The sequence below is a fragment of the Cynoglossus semilaevis genome, chromosome 5 (genome assembly GCF_000523025.1).
Source record: "Cynoglossus semilaevis isolate Cse_v1.0 chromosome 5, Cse_v1.0, whole genome shotgun sequence".
Taxonomy (NCBI): Eukaryota; Metazoa; Chordata; class Actinopteri; order Pleuronectiformes; family Cynoglossidae; genus Cynoglossus; species Cynoglossus semilaevis.
In genome coordinates, this window is record NC_024311.1 from 83,190 (window position 1) to 99,911 (window position 16,722).

The 16,722-nt window shown below is 37.1% G+C and overlaps 2 protein-coding genes across 4 annotated transcripts in view; one reads left to right on the top strand and one right to left on the bottom strand.

Annotated features, from left to right (window-relative positions):
- The window catches only part of gpatch1 (G patch domain containing 1), a 19,728-nt gene extending 6,808 nt beyond the window's left edge, over positions 1–12,920 (bottom strand). The window contains exons 1-8 of one of the 3 annotated variants that reach the window (XM_017032708.2): positions 12,610–12,920; positions 10,082–10,216; positions 7,475–7,560; positions 5,530–5,690; positions 3,192–3,289; positions 3,058–3,116; positions 1,590–1,805; positions 1,343–1,484 (exon numbers count right to left, since the gene is read on the bottom strand). In XM_017032708.2, coding sequence (XP_016888197.1) covers positions 1,343–1,484; positions 1,590–1,805; positions 3,058–3,116; positions 3,192–3,289; positions 5,530–5,690; positions 7,475–7,560; positions 10,082–10,216; positions 12,610–12,679 — 967 coding nt within the window. In that variant the 5' untranslated portion in view covers positions 12,680–12,920. The remainder of the gene's footprint in view (positions 1–1,342; positions 1,485–1,589; positions 1,806–3,057; positions 3,117–3,191; positions 3,290–5,529; positions 5,691–7,474; positions 7,561–10,081; positions 10,217–12,609) is intronic. The other 2 variants (XM_008309855.3, XM_017032709.2) reach the window with 2 other exon arrangements.
- Positions 12,921–13,503: 583 nt separating this feature from the next.
- Positions 13,504–16,722, top strand: part of fadd (Fas (tnfrsf6)-associated via death domain) — a 6,417-nt gene continuing 3,198 nt past the window's right edge. Inside the window, exon 1 of the mRNA XM_008309856.3 lies at positions 13,504–13,903. Coding sequence (XP_008308078.1) covers positions 13,612–13,903 — 292 coding nt within the window. The 5' untranslated portion in view covers positions 13,504–13,611. The remainder of the gene's footprint in view (positions 13,904–16,722) is intronic.

Here is a 16,722-nt window from a genome sequence, read left to right on the forward strand (position 1 = left end):
TATTTCCAAAAGAAAGAGGAACATAGGGTGACTTACAAGAGTGGAGGCAGGTCCACACAGATAGATTATATTCTATGTAGAAGATGTAATCTGAGGGAGATTAGAGACTGTAAGGTGGTGGCAGGTGAGAGTGTAGCCAAACAACATTGTATGGTAGTGTGTAAGATGATGATGGAGGTAAAAAAAAGGAAGAGAGTGAAGACAGAGCAGAAGATCAAGTGGTGGAAATTAAGGAAAGAGAAATGTGAAGATTTTCAGGAAGGAAGGGCAGTTCTGTGCTGAGAAATTTCTAGATGATTGGGAGACTACAGCTACAAACCTTATAATGCCTTATAATGCCGTGCGCCTTATGGTCTGAGAAACACGGTATGTGTGTATGTATATATATATATATACATATACATATATACATATATATATACATATACATATATATATATAAAACATATATATGTATATATACAGTATATATGAGAGAGAGAGGGAGATACACACGTACTGTATATACTGTATACACCCGTATCGGCAGGCTAGAAATTAGCAGATTAACTGGAACTGATCCAGCAGTAGAGGAGAGAGCATGTTACGATCCCCCTAGATTTTGTTGTTTACCAACACCCAGAATGGATGTATTCAGCGATGATGAATATGATCAGGATTTGCTGAAGTTGTTAAGTTAAATATTTAACGTACGTAAAATTGAATAGTCTTTAAAATAATGAATCTTCTTTTGCTCCAGTGTGACATAAATCCTTTCAAAACGAATGGTGTCATTGTCTAAAAAAGGAGGGCTGAGATAAAAGTAAAAATGCTGAGATTTTGAAAAAGATAAAACAGGACAGGATTAGAAATTAGTATCACAGTTTGGAGTATAAACTGGATATGTAAGACTCATATGGTTTAGACATGTGCTAAGGAAGGGGCAAAATGCAATTCAAATGGCGCTACCAGGCAGGAGAAAAAAAGAAGGACAGGAGAAGAGATTACATTTGTATTAAATAGTATACTTGTGGCACTAGGTGAAAGGAAAGGAAAAGGAAAGAAAATTAACTTCTACCCATCAACAAAGTAAGCAGGGGGCAGCTTTAGCACGGGGCAGTGTGTGGGTCCAGTGCCATGCTCAGTCCACCTCAGTGGTAACTTGGCAGCTGCTGAACTCAAAACTTGAACCCTTCCAGACCCAAGTCCGCGTCCTTAGCCACCAAGCCACTACTGCCCCCAAGACAAGGTCTAGAGCAAGATGGAGGGGGATGGTACTGTATGTTGTTGCTTGTTTGAATGAGCATTGTATGCAGCTACGTTATTAAATTAATTGGGAATATGAAATTAAATACTTTTTTACCACGTGTCTTAGTGTACTGCTGGGGTGCAGTCCAACCATATAACCCGTCTCCCGGTTCCTCTTCTCTTATCTCTATGTCGTATTTGGACATAGAGTCTCTGTGGTAGACATCATCATCGCCATCCTTGTTAATTCCAAATGCCTACAAATCACAAGTCGAGTGAAACACTTTGTATAAATACACTTCTCATTTGGATGAAAATGAAAAAACAAAGATAAATCATATCTTGTCCAAAACACCACCTACCCTTGAGTTTTTTTGTGCAACTCCACCCCTTTTCACTGACACAGGCTTAAACAGGTCAAAGTGTTCAGTATTTCCTTGGCCCAGCAGGGCCAGACCAGGGTCCAGACCACAGTATCCCAGACCTTGAACCCCTATTTTTGGGTCAAAATCTACTGGGGTGACATCTTGTGGAGCAAAGGTCACATTCGGCAGTGAAAGAAGCTCGTCCTCATCTTCCTGTCAAGGGCCAATACAAAGCAGTAAAGCAAAACGCGGTCAATTTCAATAACCAAATTCGTAAAGGAAAAAGAACAAATTAGCACAAAAATAATTTAAACTTAAATTTGAAAAGTACTTAATAACATAATAATAATATTCAAAAACCCTACACATGGCTGAAATGACCTTTTGGTCAGAAGGCTACAGTTGAGCTGGATTGTTTTCAGGCAGATTGGGAATATATTGGGAATAGAACAATGGCAAAAAATTACTAATGCCTTTACTGCCAATTATTATAAAGGATGGAGATCACGAGAGATCATTATCATCAGAGATATACATGTTACTATTTACGATTGATATGTGCTTTTTTATGTTCCTTAGTAAATTCTGAGTAAATTCTTGCATCTTAGGGAGTGACTTTACGTGTGCGACAAGTCACATTTTCAGCATGAGGATAACTTAAGTATGTGGGAATCGAAACCCTGGACTCTGCTTGAAAGGCAGGCGTGCTCATCACTACAATATGGAACCAACATGTGGCGATATACACTGTTTTGTCTTGTAAAACTACTCCTTTTCTGCTCTGTGAAAAATAGGTTCAATGTTCATAATACAGCAAAAATAATTTTATAGTTACACGTATAAACAATGTAGATGGCAAGGCAGATGTAGATCGATGTAGATGGCAAGGTTTGCCATCACATTTTAACAATTAAATATTCCAGGTCAAAAAAAGACTTTCCTTATTTTATATTTTGTGAAAAGAACTATGTTTATTGAAGTCGAGAAAGAGGGTCTTTCTTTCTTCTTTTTTTTTTAATTACTTTTTTTAGATACTTTTTCAAGTTCAACATTAAATGTCAGGAGATACATTGTTACACTGTTTAAATGCACTTCCAATGAAGTGAGCATTAGCAAAACCCGTTGTCATTTTTATGTTGAGATGGCGGGGTGGTTTGTTGGCAGCTCGGAATGGAACTAATAAAGCAAACCAAGTAATCAATAAGTACTTAATTTACTTTTTTAAAAGGAGAAATTAGCAATCAGTAATGAGATTACTTTTTCAAGGTAACAGTGGCAACACCGTTTATAGAGCACTTAACACCAGACTCAAAGGCACTGTAAAGAGTTCAAAGCAGTTACTGTGCGCTTCTTTAATTTACCAAAATACAAACATGAAGGTCTATGTGTTGTTTTATTTCAGATTGTACATATACATCTCCTGAAGGTTTAAATAAAGAAAAATGCAGCCCTAGAGCTTACCAACCTCTGATTCCTCTGACCCATTAGCAGGCACTGCACAGCCATAAACTTTGACTCCACGGTCTGTTGAGAGAGTTTTTCATTGTGATTAATTGCAAGCAGTTTCACATTTGTTTTGATAAATCAATGACTACTAACCTCCACGAAGCCGACGAGCTCTTCTCTTTACACGTGGCCCAACGCCCTGACCCTCTTTCCATCCCATCTTTTTTAGCAGTTTAATCCCAATCGATGACCTAGAAGAATAAATATAGAATAAATAAACATCAGGTTCTACAGAAATATTAGACATACACGTACATAACATTAAAACAAAAAGACATTCCTTTCACTTATCAGCATTTAAACAAACAAACAAACAAAAAAAAAACATGCTATTCTCTTTGTAGCAACTTACATTTAATTTAGTTTTTTGTTCAAAGCAAACAAATAAATACAAACCTTTCATTTTCATGGAGAAATTGGTTGAGTAGTAGACTCCACAATTTCCAATTAGAATTTGTGGTTATTCCATGTAATTGTAGCCCAACCACAAAAATATAAAATGGAACAAAAAGCAGACGACGACAGTAAACAATAAATTTAAAGCCAATTAGATTTACTACTTCCCAGTCTTTAAGAAACTACAGTTGAAATAGGGAGCCAATAGGAAGTATGAGCCAGCAGACCTTGCCCTAAACTCCTCACTCCTATCATGTGCAATACATATGGGATCTATTTTAAGGTTTAAGGCTGTGATTTTTGTACCCTAATAAGGGCCTTATCTCGGGCAACAAACAATCTAACCCACTGCAAAGATGGCCCTTATAGAAGGAATTCTTGTGTTTCCTCTTGGGGGGGGGATTCTATGCTTTTCCTCATACAAAAATGATGCTGTTAACAACTTGACGTACGGTTCATAGGACCGTGCTTCGGCCAGCACTGTTAACAACTTGACGTACTTTAGCGGTTCATAGGACCGTGCTTCGGCCAGCTAATAGAAAGTTAATCTGATACCAATCAATTCATTGTTCTGCCTGTGAAAGTAAATGGCTTATAATGACTTACACCTGTACTACTACTAATTGTCCACAACTCTGCCCATCTGTATTTCCAGAGTAGACTGTCTAAGGTAGAGGTTCCCAAAGTGGGGGGGGCGGACAGTGCCATTGCCAGGGGGAGGCCAATGAAATGTAACACTGCAAGTTGTCCAATGCTGTAAATGTTAACCATTGGGGGAGGCCAATGAAATGTAACACAGCAAGTTGTCCAATGCTGTAAATGTTAAACAAGAGACTGACAAAAAACACAGATTGGTTAAAGGCAGTGTAATGAAAATGTTAATAATATTGCAAAGGAGGCTGGTATTTTATATTTTTCTCTTGTTTTTAACTGTTGCCCGTTTGATCTGCTCAGAGCAGCAGCAGCCACACGCAGTGCGCCACCGGCACCTCCTAACACACAAAATCTCACTCAGACCAACTGACCAAAGTTGGCAATGCTAGTATAAAATGGAAAACACCCTTTAGGTGTTAGTTGTTTATTAATACATTTCTAGATCTTTGATCTAGTTGTTTTATCCTAACCATTAGATGTGACATACAGTACTGAGCAGGATAAGGTGGTTGTATACATTTACTAGATTCACCTTCTTTTTTTTTTACCCTTTTTAAGTATTAAGCAAATGTAGAGGACAGGAAACTTGTTCACCACTTAATGTATTCTCATAAGGTCACATTAAGGCAGTGGTTCTTAATTATTTTCTGTCATGCGCCCCCTTGGGAACAGAAATGTTTTCATGCCCCCCCCCCACCCGCACCTCCACCCCTACAAATTGAAATACTATTGAGAACCTAAAAACATGTATTTTTTTTTCTGTACAAACCACTGTATGAGTTGCTGCCACCTAGTGACTGGAGGTTTATTATTATTTAAGCCCACCCCCCACTATTGGAGAAATACTGCATTAAGGGAATAGAACTAGTGAATACAACTGACAATGTGATACAAACAAAGTCCTAAGTTGTTACAATTTCACATATTTTAATGGTGAAAACTTGAATGTCAATTATATTCTGCTATTCCTTTGCTTTGTCATTATTGTAATTCACGGAACAAAATTCAAGCGTCCCAGGGAATCTTTATAGTAAATGGAAAACCTTGATTTATGATGTGGACTTTAAATTCCTATATTTACTTTTAATGCCACACACAAAGAAAAACATTCAAAGTTAAGTAATGCACACACCTTTACCAGACAAAAACACAGGGCAGGGCCAGGAACCAAACAATTTGCTGACTTGGCCACAGCAAAGCTACTGCGCCTTAAAGATTTTACATTCAAAATACTGAAAATGTTCTTGTGATATCTGGCAAATCTGAAATGAATTTTACTGTAATTTGTTATTAAATTTGTACTTGTAAGTTTCAACGTGAAATGAATTTTACTGTGTATTTGTTATTAAATTTGTACTTGTAAGTTTAAAACAAACATTACCTGCAAGGCCTGATTAACTCCTGTAATAAAATATCTCCAAGTGTCAGTGTTGTTTGAGCTCGAATGGCTTTTGCCCTTTCACCAACTTTGTCAGTGTGAGAGGACGGAAACTCCTGACTGGTGGTAATTTGCTGTGGTGCAATGCCATGCTCCCCAAAGTCCTGAAGCACAAGATCGACATTAACAATCACCATAAACAAATTAATATTAAATTAAATAAACACAATGAAAACAATGAAATGACAGGAATTGTGATTAACTCTGGTCAATCTGTTTTGAAAGCCAGTAAGCAACAGACTTTCAAAACATGGTAATTAAAAAAAAAAAACTAAAAAACTGTCCAGTCATGTTTCTTGCATATGTTTTAATTCGCTTTAAGGCCGAGAATGACCGCTCAACAGAAGCAGTGGACACAAGGATTGTGACAGCCAAGTGCTGTTTTTAGTCTGGGCAGGTCAAACTGTGCGCCGTGACTTTGTGTTAAGCTGGAAAAGGCTGTTTGCGGGAAGTTTCTCCGGTACGTCTGAAAGTGCTGGGGGTCGAGAAGGGAGAGAAACAATAATTTTTCGTGGTTTTGAAATCGATTCCGTATCTGGCAAAGAATACGACGCAGATCAACCGATTAGGCTAATCGGTTGATCTGCGCTGAACTTACAATTGAAGTGAGAAGGCTGTCTTCTTGTTTTTACTGCGGTAAGCCAATCACAGGACGCATACATGTCACGTTCAACGTGAGGCCAGCTAGAAGGCCTTCTGTCAACAATTCGTGATCTGATTGACTATCGCAACTGTCTATCAACTGTATGTGCCCGTTTGCTTTGGTTCGCTTAGATTGCACAGACGCCTGCATTCTTGATCTCTGAAGGCCTCAGGCAAATTACATATAGCCTGGCAACAGCTAAATTCTAAAAATAACAACACTGGAAGGAGCTTAATATGAGATGAATATGAAGTATGTTTTTATGTATTTAGGAAAAGTAAATTAAAAATTAAATGAACTTTTATCAACATATGATCATGATTTATGTTAGGCCAGCAGAGAAGGCCTTGCTAGCCCTGACGGCTCACCACTTTCGTATATTTTCCGGTGCAAAACAAATGCGAAGAAAATAATAAAAAAAAAATTTTTTTTATCTCAAAACAGGTGCTGTCTTCAAAACTCTTAATATATTATCATAAAAATGATCATAAAATGATTATTATGCCATTTTTTACTGCTGTCATGTTGCTTTCATTCTGTCTTGTGATGTAAATGCAGCAGCGTACGCTACAGTGGTGTTCAGCGAAAATAAACATTGTTACACTCTGCACTTACAAGGTTCCCCTTGAAACCATATAGTTACACAGATGTACTATACTGTACCCCCTGTAATCGAATGGTTCAGGACAAATATATGTACCTTTACAGCCCTAATATATTTCAGCGGGTCCTCAGTTTACTTGACCTACGTAGTTTTGTGGTTACGTGCATTACTATGATCGGATTACTTCCGTTAAGTTATGAGTAAAGTAAGGAATTACAATTGCAAAATTCGCAGAAAATAGGTTTAACGGTTACACAATGTTCTTCAAGTCAGGGACTGTTGAATTTAATTTAATTGTTGATATAATGCAGAGTTGACAGATTTAAATTAATTAAACAAGTTTCAGTTGTAGAAAATGAATAGCCCACGTTTGATGTGGTCTTCATTGCTGTTCACTGCATGCAACTCCATGTAAAAGCTATAGATTCCCATCCAACAAGTTCCATATTCCTTCCTTCTCAACTCACACATTTTAGTTACATTATCGCTAGGAACCAAACACTGACTTAAGGCCAGGACCCCCTACATGTATATGTATATATATAAATGCTAAATGCAACTGCTTAAATAACTTGTGCTTGTCACCATCACCTTTGTGTTCACTTAGTAAATATGTGGGGGGGGGGGGGTATTTTTCTCACCTCTTCGTCCATAAAATCTTCTGGTTTTGCACGACAGATTTCAGCTTTCTGCCCCCTCGAGGATACAAAAGTTGAGGGGGTCCACCCTGGCATTTATAAAGAAAAATACTCAATACATATATGCAGAACATGTTCCAGGGCATTCTGTTAGTACTCAATGTTTTAAGTGGATGTTTATTTTAGTAATAACAGTAATATCATTGCCTCCTAGAGATGTACCGATTGCAAATTCTTGGCTCGTTCAAATGTCCTTTAATTAACAATATATACAGTGCTTAGCACAAGTATTCACCCGCTTGAATGTTTTACACTTTTATTGCTTTAATACATCAATCACGGTCAATAAAATTTGGCTTTTTTCAAACTAAAATTTATTAGAAACTCTTTAATGTCAAACATAGTTCTATAAAGTAATGTTAATGTAACAAAATTATATAAAGAAAAATAATTGTTTGCATAATTATTCACCCCTTCAAGTCAGTATTTAGTAGATGCACATTTGGCTGCAATAACAGCACTGCATGTATTGATAAGTCTCTGTTAGTCTTGTACATCTGCACACTGCAATTTAGTATGTATTGATAAGTCTCTGTTAGTTCTTTCTTGGAAAACTTTTTGGAAAACTGCTAAAGTTCTGTCAGGTTGCGTCCATTCTTTTTTGGAAAAACTGCTAAAGTTCTGTCAGGTTGCGCAGGTATGTAATGTTGTTTTGGTATCCATTACCTAAACTGTACTTTTCAGTCACCCTTTATCTGAGTTGCTTGGAGTGTTCTTCTGTCTTCATGGTGTAATGGTAGCCATGAATACTGATCAACCAGTCTCTGTGTTTTATACCACAATCACTTGAGACACACTCCCAAACCACTCAGGTCATCTTCTTTTCAATAACTGTGAGACTATTGGCACCAATTGGATGGACCTCTATTGAATCAGACCATTCAATTTAAAAGGGGGTGAATAAATATGCAAACAATTGTTTTTCTTTGTATAATTTTGTTTCGTTAACATTACTTTATAGAACTCTGTTTTCATTTTGACATTAAATAATTTTTCACAGTAAATTTTTGTGTGAAAAAAAATCCAGATTTTATTGCCCATGATTGATTTATTAGAGCAATAAAAGTGTAAATCATCCAAGGGGGTGAATACTTATCCTAAGCACTGTACATAAAGAGTTCTTCAGCCCCAAGCACTGTACATAAAGAGTTCTTCAGCATAAATTCTATTCTAATAAGTAATTATAAAACATTTCTCACAAAATGCACTCAGTCAAAGGTTCTCTCTTCAGTTCAATAATTTTCAAAATAAAGTTATTGGTGACCAATATGAGGTATTAAATGAAAATGAGACACTGTGCAACTTTCTGTTAAAAGGTTTTACAAAAAAACAAATATATATGAACAAAAATATCTTAATTTAAACATTTTATTGATTTGAAGGAATATGTATGATGAAGTTCTTAACCAAAACTGTCCAAAAATTACAAAATGTTTTCATTGAAAAAAACGTACACAAAAATCCAGAAACTGGTATATGCACAAAAAATTCAGATGTATCAAATTCAGATCAATCAACGTGGAATTCAGCTCAGAAATTATGGTAAATATGGAGAGAGGCACCTCATGTTGTAGCCAGGTAGATAAACAGCATCTAACATTCTAAGATTCTAAGAGTATTTTTTATTTGAATTGATGATTAAAAATAACTAGTTGGAGATTGGATGAATAACTCGTCCTTTTTTGCATCAATCATTTTATTAATAATAATTAAATTAAGTAATAAATGAATAATAATAATTTAAAGCAACTTTTACTCAAAGGAAATTTTAAATGAAGTAATTTTTTACTTTTACTCGTAGTAGATTTTTAGGTACTTTTACTTTATCTTGGGTAGAATTTTATTATCTGCATATGAATTGCACATTGATAATCTGTCACATTAACAAAAACAAATTCCGTCTAACACAGCATGGCTTGGCCTCAACCCCTGGCTCCTCGCTGTGTTGTGCTCTAGAGCCAGCCGCATCTCTGCACACAGGAGTTGTCTTAAGACCCGCACCTTTTTACGCTCATTTCACATTTGATACATCTGAACGCGAGTGTGGAAACAACATACGCAACGTTTTTGTGTGTATGTAACTTCTTTGTGCATAAGCAACATTTGTACATGAGGCCCTCGGTCTTTTGACTATACTGATCACTACTACTTAACCATTATCTGCTTGACTATCAACAAAATTGCTGTTTTCATTTTTTTTTTCAATATTGTATTTTTTGTATATTGTAATATTTTATTAGATTCGGTCAATTTGTGCAAATATGGTAAAAGCAAATTTGTGTAGACTGACTGGTCTTTGTTGCTTCCTTTAAAGCAAAGCCTTTCATCTACCTGTACAGTATGAATCGGGATTACCAGCAGAGCTAATGAATTGGCTTTTAGAGCAAGTGTGTTTCTAAATGACAAGTCACTAATGTGAGAATGTTGCATTTATCAGTTAATTTATTAGCTTTATTACATTATCCAACACAAAAAAAAAATTACATTTTTGGCCCATAAATGTTTTGTCCAGTATTGTAGTGCAGCCCCCCTCCTTGGTGTTGACCTTACCTTCTTTAGTACCAACAGTGTTATAGTAACCAGCTGAAAATCCACCAGTGAATGCACCATGGAACCTTTGATATCTTCCCTTCTCGTCTTTCACCGTTTGCTCATGAAGTGGGACAGGCTTTTTCAGCGGCTCATCTGCACCAAACATTCAAATTATATACAATTAATGTAGTCTTACATGACATATAACCAATGTTTTTATGACTTACATTTTCTTTAAAGTAACAGTTATTTTTCTACTGATTTTAACCATACTAGTCAGACACAAAAAACAACAAATGTTCTTTAAATCAGCGGTCTCCAACATCTTTGAGCACCAGTTAAATGCCTGCCAATTTTTTCACAGACCAGCTTTTAAGGGTTAGCGAATAAATACAACTACAGTGTTCCCCTTTTTATATTGAGGTTCTCCTACCGCTCCTTCAGTACATTGCAGATTTTTTTATTCCAATCTCAGTTTTGCTATATTGCGGTATTTTATGGTAAATCTTTTTTTTTCAATTTCCACTGTTTTCGTGATAAAACACATTTTCTAACCTGAAAAAATTAAACAGTAAAAAATAATATAGCAAAACATAAAGAAAAAGACATCGCAGGTAGCTTTGTTTACAGTAAAACATAAAGCAAAAGACATCGCAGGTAGCTTTGTTTACCCTGAGGAAATCGAACACGGCATTGAGCATGCTCTTCTGTTCTTCACACTGATTGGCTCATGCAGCCACTCGTTCACTTTGCTTTGCTCCGTGTGTTGCTGTAAAGTTTGTGCTCTTGGCCATCTCTCAGCATCCCCCCTTGGCTGTCCGCCACTCGTTCACTTTGCTTTGCTCCGTTATACAGTGTGTTGCTGTAAAGTTTGTGCTCTTGTATTTGGTGAAAGTTTACCCTAATTTAACACCCTACGGTGCCTCCTAAACACTCACGCATTTTCTCAGGCTTCTTTTACTAAGCCCAAACGAAAACACTGACAGAGACGACAGTAAATAGCCTTTATTGTTCTTTACAATAATGCGCGTTACTGCACTGTGCACGGCTTTCATATACAGTCCGTCCGTCTTGGCCAGTATACACACCTCCGTTCACTCTCATCTCTCCTTGATCCCAGCTCCTACTTATATATGGAGAGGTTTGATTACCCGAATGGCGCTCACCTGCGTCCGGGGCTGAACCTGCATCGCCACTCCTGTACTCTCCCTGCTGCAGCTAAGTTCTAACCTCAGCTACGCCCCAACAATGTGCATGTTCATCAAATTTTAATTAAATTTTTACATTGTTTTTCATGGTTGTGTCTTTACTTCATACTGTGTACGTCTTATATTTCTATTAAATAATTCTACTGTGCATATAATTATGTGGGAAAGTGGAATACAGTCTAGGGAGGGTTGATAACAGTGTGGGGGAGGTTAATATATAAAGGGTAATATATATGTAATTATAATAACTATCCTGCCTCTACTTTTCCCTTTTCACAATGGGTATTTGTACCCAACTACCGCAATAGGAGAGGGATCACTGTAAATAAAATGATATGACCGGCATAAAAACTGGTATTTTCATGGTCTCCAAGTTGAGAGGCCGTTTTGAAGGCTTCATTGCCTCATTAGAGAGCTGTTTGCCGCATATTATGCAGCACGAGGAATAACCTGTCGCAATAAAGTCATACGTCAAGTTGGAATCCTGGAATTGTCTGTTAAACAAAGCTTTCTTTTTCTTTGTAGGACTAGGCTCTTCCATCTCCTCAATAGCTCTCTTACCCTGCACTTCCCAAAGATGTTAGTTTTTTGTTCATTTTGTTAGCTTGGGGTTTTCAATTTAGCGGTAACGTAATATGTATTTACAGCCTTTTTAAGAAGGTAGCGGATGTGCTTGACATGCATCAAAGTGTGAGTCACAGACAGATCAGAGAATCTGGTAATTTTCAAAATAAAACTTCGTTCAGAAGCAGATAATAAATAAAATGGAAATAAGGTAAATTGCATTCTTTCTATGCGACCTGGAACCAATTGACCCACGGACTGGTGCCGGTCCACAGCCTGGGGGTTGGAGACCACTGCTTTAAATAACCAAAATCACCTGCAAGGCCTATTTATAGTACATATGCAGACCTGCCAACCTTGGTACCACTTGTGTCTTTCGGGTTTGATGCACTTGAATGCACTTTGTGTTTTTATGAGAGAACATATTTAATTTACAATCTTTCAGCAGGCCAGAAGGCCTGTACATTATCATTTAATGTACACGTTACTGGCAAGTGGGGTCAAGTCTAACATTTTATTTGGGATTTTATTTTATATTGTATTGTGCATTGCTGGAATGTGCTAAAAACATATTTATATAATTTTGTATTTGTTTTATTCATTGACACGTTAATATTAATATCTGCAATTGCAGTCCCTTGATTTTATTGAGGTTTACACAGTCATAGCCATAAATGCAATGGTACTAATAATGGGCATTATAATTTGCTTGTGGTCCTCCTCGCTTATTTCTGCTCATAATTGCAGCTTAGGCATACGTTATATCGAGCTTACCTTCTCCGAGAGGCTCCAATACAGTCCCGTAAGTTACAAAGTCCTCATCTTTTTCGTTGTCGGACGCCATTTCTTCTCTGGCAAACGAATGATTTCTCAGGTCATATAAGACTGAAAATGTTAGCAGAAGTAGCAAAGGAACTAGCCCACATCAGGGACAATAACAACTGTTAGCGATCTGTAAAGTGACGATTTCCGGCTATGTTTTGCGCATGCGAATACGACCGTAATGCACTACTGTGTAACTCGAATCTAAGTCTGTTCAGGTGGAGTTGCCGTTTTTCGTTGTTTAAGATGGCGTCTATCTTCGCATGCGCAAACGGCAGTGACGTGGTTCGGGCCAACCCGGAAATCGCCGTTTCGCTTGCTCCAGCCTCTTTCTGTTTAATCATAAACATTTGTGTATGGACTTAGCGAACAATGTTGTTATAAAATTATTCTTTTGAATTGTTGATTTAGACAAAAATATTCTACAAACATTTTATTCAAAATGTAAAAAGCGATAATTTTCCTTTCGATGCTTTGTTTAAATAATTTCACTTTAGTAATACAGTTCATACGAATTCTTATTAGTGACGCACATCTTTTGAATAAGTGTAAAACATGGCAGGAAAAATTTAGATATTTGGGAACGCAAAAAAGCGAAAATATTGGAACATATTTAATTATTATTTTATAATAAATTGTGTAATTGTATTTTAGTATATGTTATTGTGTATACCTTCCAGTGGCCTCAGCACCCGCAGGAAGGTTTAGGTGGGTTGGTACGGTGCAGTGTGATTTGGGTAGCTGTCATGGAAACTGCTGTCCCCGCAACCCGGAAACGCATAAGCGGATGAAAATGGATGGATGGATCGATGCATGTGTATGTATCTGTACTCCGCACCTTTTGGTGGCGCAATTCTGCGGTAGGGCAACCGACATAAAAGCATTACAAGGAAGAGGTAGAAAAAAAACGAAACCTGTTGTTTATGGATTGTTAACACTAACGCGAATAAAATTATGAGCTTTCTTGATTTTAACTCGATGTTACTTGACATATCAAACAAGTTGTCTTCTAAGGAACTGGAGGAAATGAAATTTCTATGTCGAGAGATAATCGGGAAGAAAAACATGGAACAAATCAACAGCGCACTGAACTTGTTCCAGTTTCTCTCTGAGAGAGGGAAACTGGCGGCAGACAGAACCGAATTCTTGTCCAAGCTGTTAAAAGATATTCAGCGACCGGGTCTCTCAGAAATAGTCGAGAATTTTCAAGGAAAACCGGACGATCAGTTGGAGCCAACGGAAAGAGGTAACGAAGCCGAGAAGCGAGCGGCTTTGGATTTTTTTAATTGTATCCTAGTCACTCTGCATTATTTGTCTGCATTAAGGTTTTGCGTATACTTTTTTGTGGTGCGCTCTATCAACTGCACGATTTGCATGTCAACTGCATAAACTACACAGCTTTGATTGTTTGTTTGTTTTTTGAGAAACAGTCGCTACATGTAAATATACTTTGTTTTTCAAGGGATTCTACCCTTTTCCTTTCCTTGTTTAATCAGAACAGTTGGCTGATTCTTTACAACGACTCAAAACCATAGACAATTTCCACTTGCAAATTAAAAATGATATGAGTCACTTGTCGCGCTGCCTTGTTTTAATGGGGAATGGGAAACCAAAAAAGTATAGTTGAGTAAACACACTGGTCCCGTGACCTGATCACTATCTGACTGTAATGATAGCCAGTCGACTCCCATTTCTCTTAAACATCTGTAACAGTCCTACACAAAATAAATACTTGTTAAAGTACTTTTGGCAAGTACCATTAAACCTATAATCCAAGATGGTTCCTCCAACTTGAGTCAGTGTTATAGGATTGTAAAATATATCCATAATACGATGAGGCTTTTTTTTTAGAGTTGAATCAAAGAAATGTTATAAATGTGGTGAAAATATTTATTTTATAAATAATATAATATATAATATATATAATATATATTTATAATTTTATTATAAATAATAAAATCTATAAATAGATTATGGAAGGGCTCTGCTTAGAATACTGTGGCATTCAACCATGATTGTAAAGGAACACACTGTAATACTGATATTAAAATCATGTTGTTTATTTTTCTTAAAATGTAAATAAATAAAAAATAGAAATGAATACAAATAAAAGTAGTGGCGCTTTGGCCCAGAGGCAATGTCTCTGTCATTGGTGTGGAACCCCAGGGTTCACCTCCTGGGCAAGTTCGAATCCCGGTTATGGTGGTTGGTACCTTCCAGTGGACTCACCACCCTCAGGAAGGTTTGTTACGGTGCAATGTGATTTGGGTGGCGACTGCTGCCCCCGTGACCCGGTAACGGATAAGTGGATGAAAATGGATGAATGGATGGACAAATAAAAGTATAGCAAAAGAAACATGTTTAGAGTTTCTTGTATAAAGAGAGAGGGGAATATCAGAGCCACCAGTCAATGAGGTCCTTTTAGTTGTTTAGGTTCGATATTTCATGAATCAAACCACTGGATTAAAAAAATAATAATTCTACAAATATGAAGGAAAACACTGTGCAAATGTTTTAAGCTAAACATTTTTAAAAGGGGGATTTTATTTACATTGGTATTTTACTCACATATTGTAAGTGGTATCTCATTGACAAAAGCACAAGTGCAAAGTAGACCATGAATTTAAAAAAAAAACAACCTCAAAATAAAAATAATTCCACTGTCACTAGAAAACGTACATAGCAACACGGTATGAAAGACTTGCCACAAGTTTGTTTAGTAGAAACTCCAAATTGCACTTCTGTTTTACTCTCCTCATCTTGGCATGTGTAATATCTCCATGCAGCTGACTAAGATAATATTGCAAAGGTGAACAAAGACATATGCCATAGAAGCTGTTTAGAGCAGTTTTTTAACCCATTTGACTTCGGAGCCAAATTTTGACAGTACAAAAAGACCCAGAGTCCATTTATATATAATCATTGTATTGGTTTAACTCAGGGATAAAGACGTGTAAATAAACATTTTCTTTGTAAAATTTAAAATTGAAAGCTCAAAATAATAAATTCAGGGCATGTACAGATGCAGCCACCTAGAATCTACCCACGAATCATGACTAAAGTTTGGCTGGAGATTGTCTTATGGGTGTGGTTAATGGAATTCCCCAGATGGCATAATCAATGACGATCTGAAGGCAAACACCCCTAGGCAGCTTGTGTTATTGTAATTATTTTCCTCCTCTCACAAGTATAACCTAAACTTTTTTTTTATTTTGAGATTTGTTTCATTTAAAGCAATTCCAAATAACATCGCATGGTAGTGTGCAAAATGACAATGGAGGTGGAAAAAAGGGAAGAGAGTGAAGACAGAGCAGAAGATCAAGTGGTGGAAATTAAGGAAAGAGAAATATTGTGAAGACTTCAGGAAGGAAGTAGGGGCAGTTCTGGGCTGTTCTCAGATGATTAGGGAGACAGGTAGGGAGGTGCTAGGTATGTCCTCTGGCCAGAGAAAGGAGGACAGAGAGACCTGGTGGTGGAATGATGAGGTCCAGGAGAGTGTGCAGAGAAAGAGATTAGCGAAGAAGAGATGGGACAGTGACAGAACAGAAGAGAACAGACTGGAGTACAAAGAGAGGACAAGGGAGGTGAAGAGGGAAGTGGCCAAGGCCAAACAAAAGGCATATGAGGAGTTGTACGAGAGTTTGGAAACAAAGGAAGGAGAAAAGGAGTTGGAGAAAAGGAGGACAGAAAAATCAAGCTGGGAAGGATGTGCAGCAGGTGAGGTTGATTAAGGACAGAGATGGGAATGTGATCACAAGTGAGGAAAGTGTGCTGAGAAGATGGAAGGAATACCTTGAGGAGTTGTTGAATGAGGAAAATGGAAGGGAAAGTAGAAACGAGGAACCAGAGACTATAAGAAGGAAGAGTGGAAAGTCAATTGGTCCCAATGACATACAAGTGGAAGTATGGAAGTGTTTAGTGTTTTAAATTTTAGAGACAAACAAGATGCCTGATGAGTGGAGGAAAAGTGTTCTTGTGCCCGTTCATAAGAAGGGTGATGTACAGAGTTGTAACAACTACAGAGGGATAAAGTTGATGAGCCATACAATGAAGATTTGGGAAAGA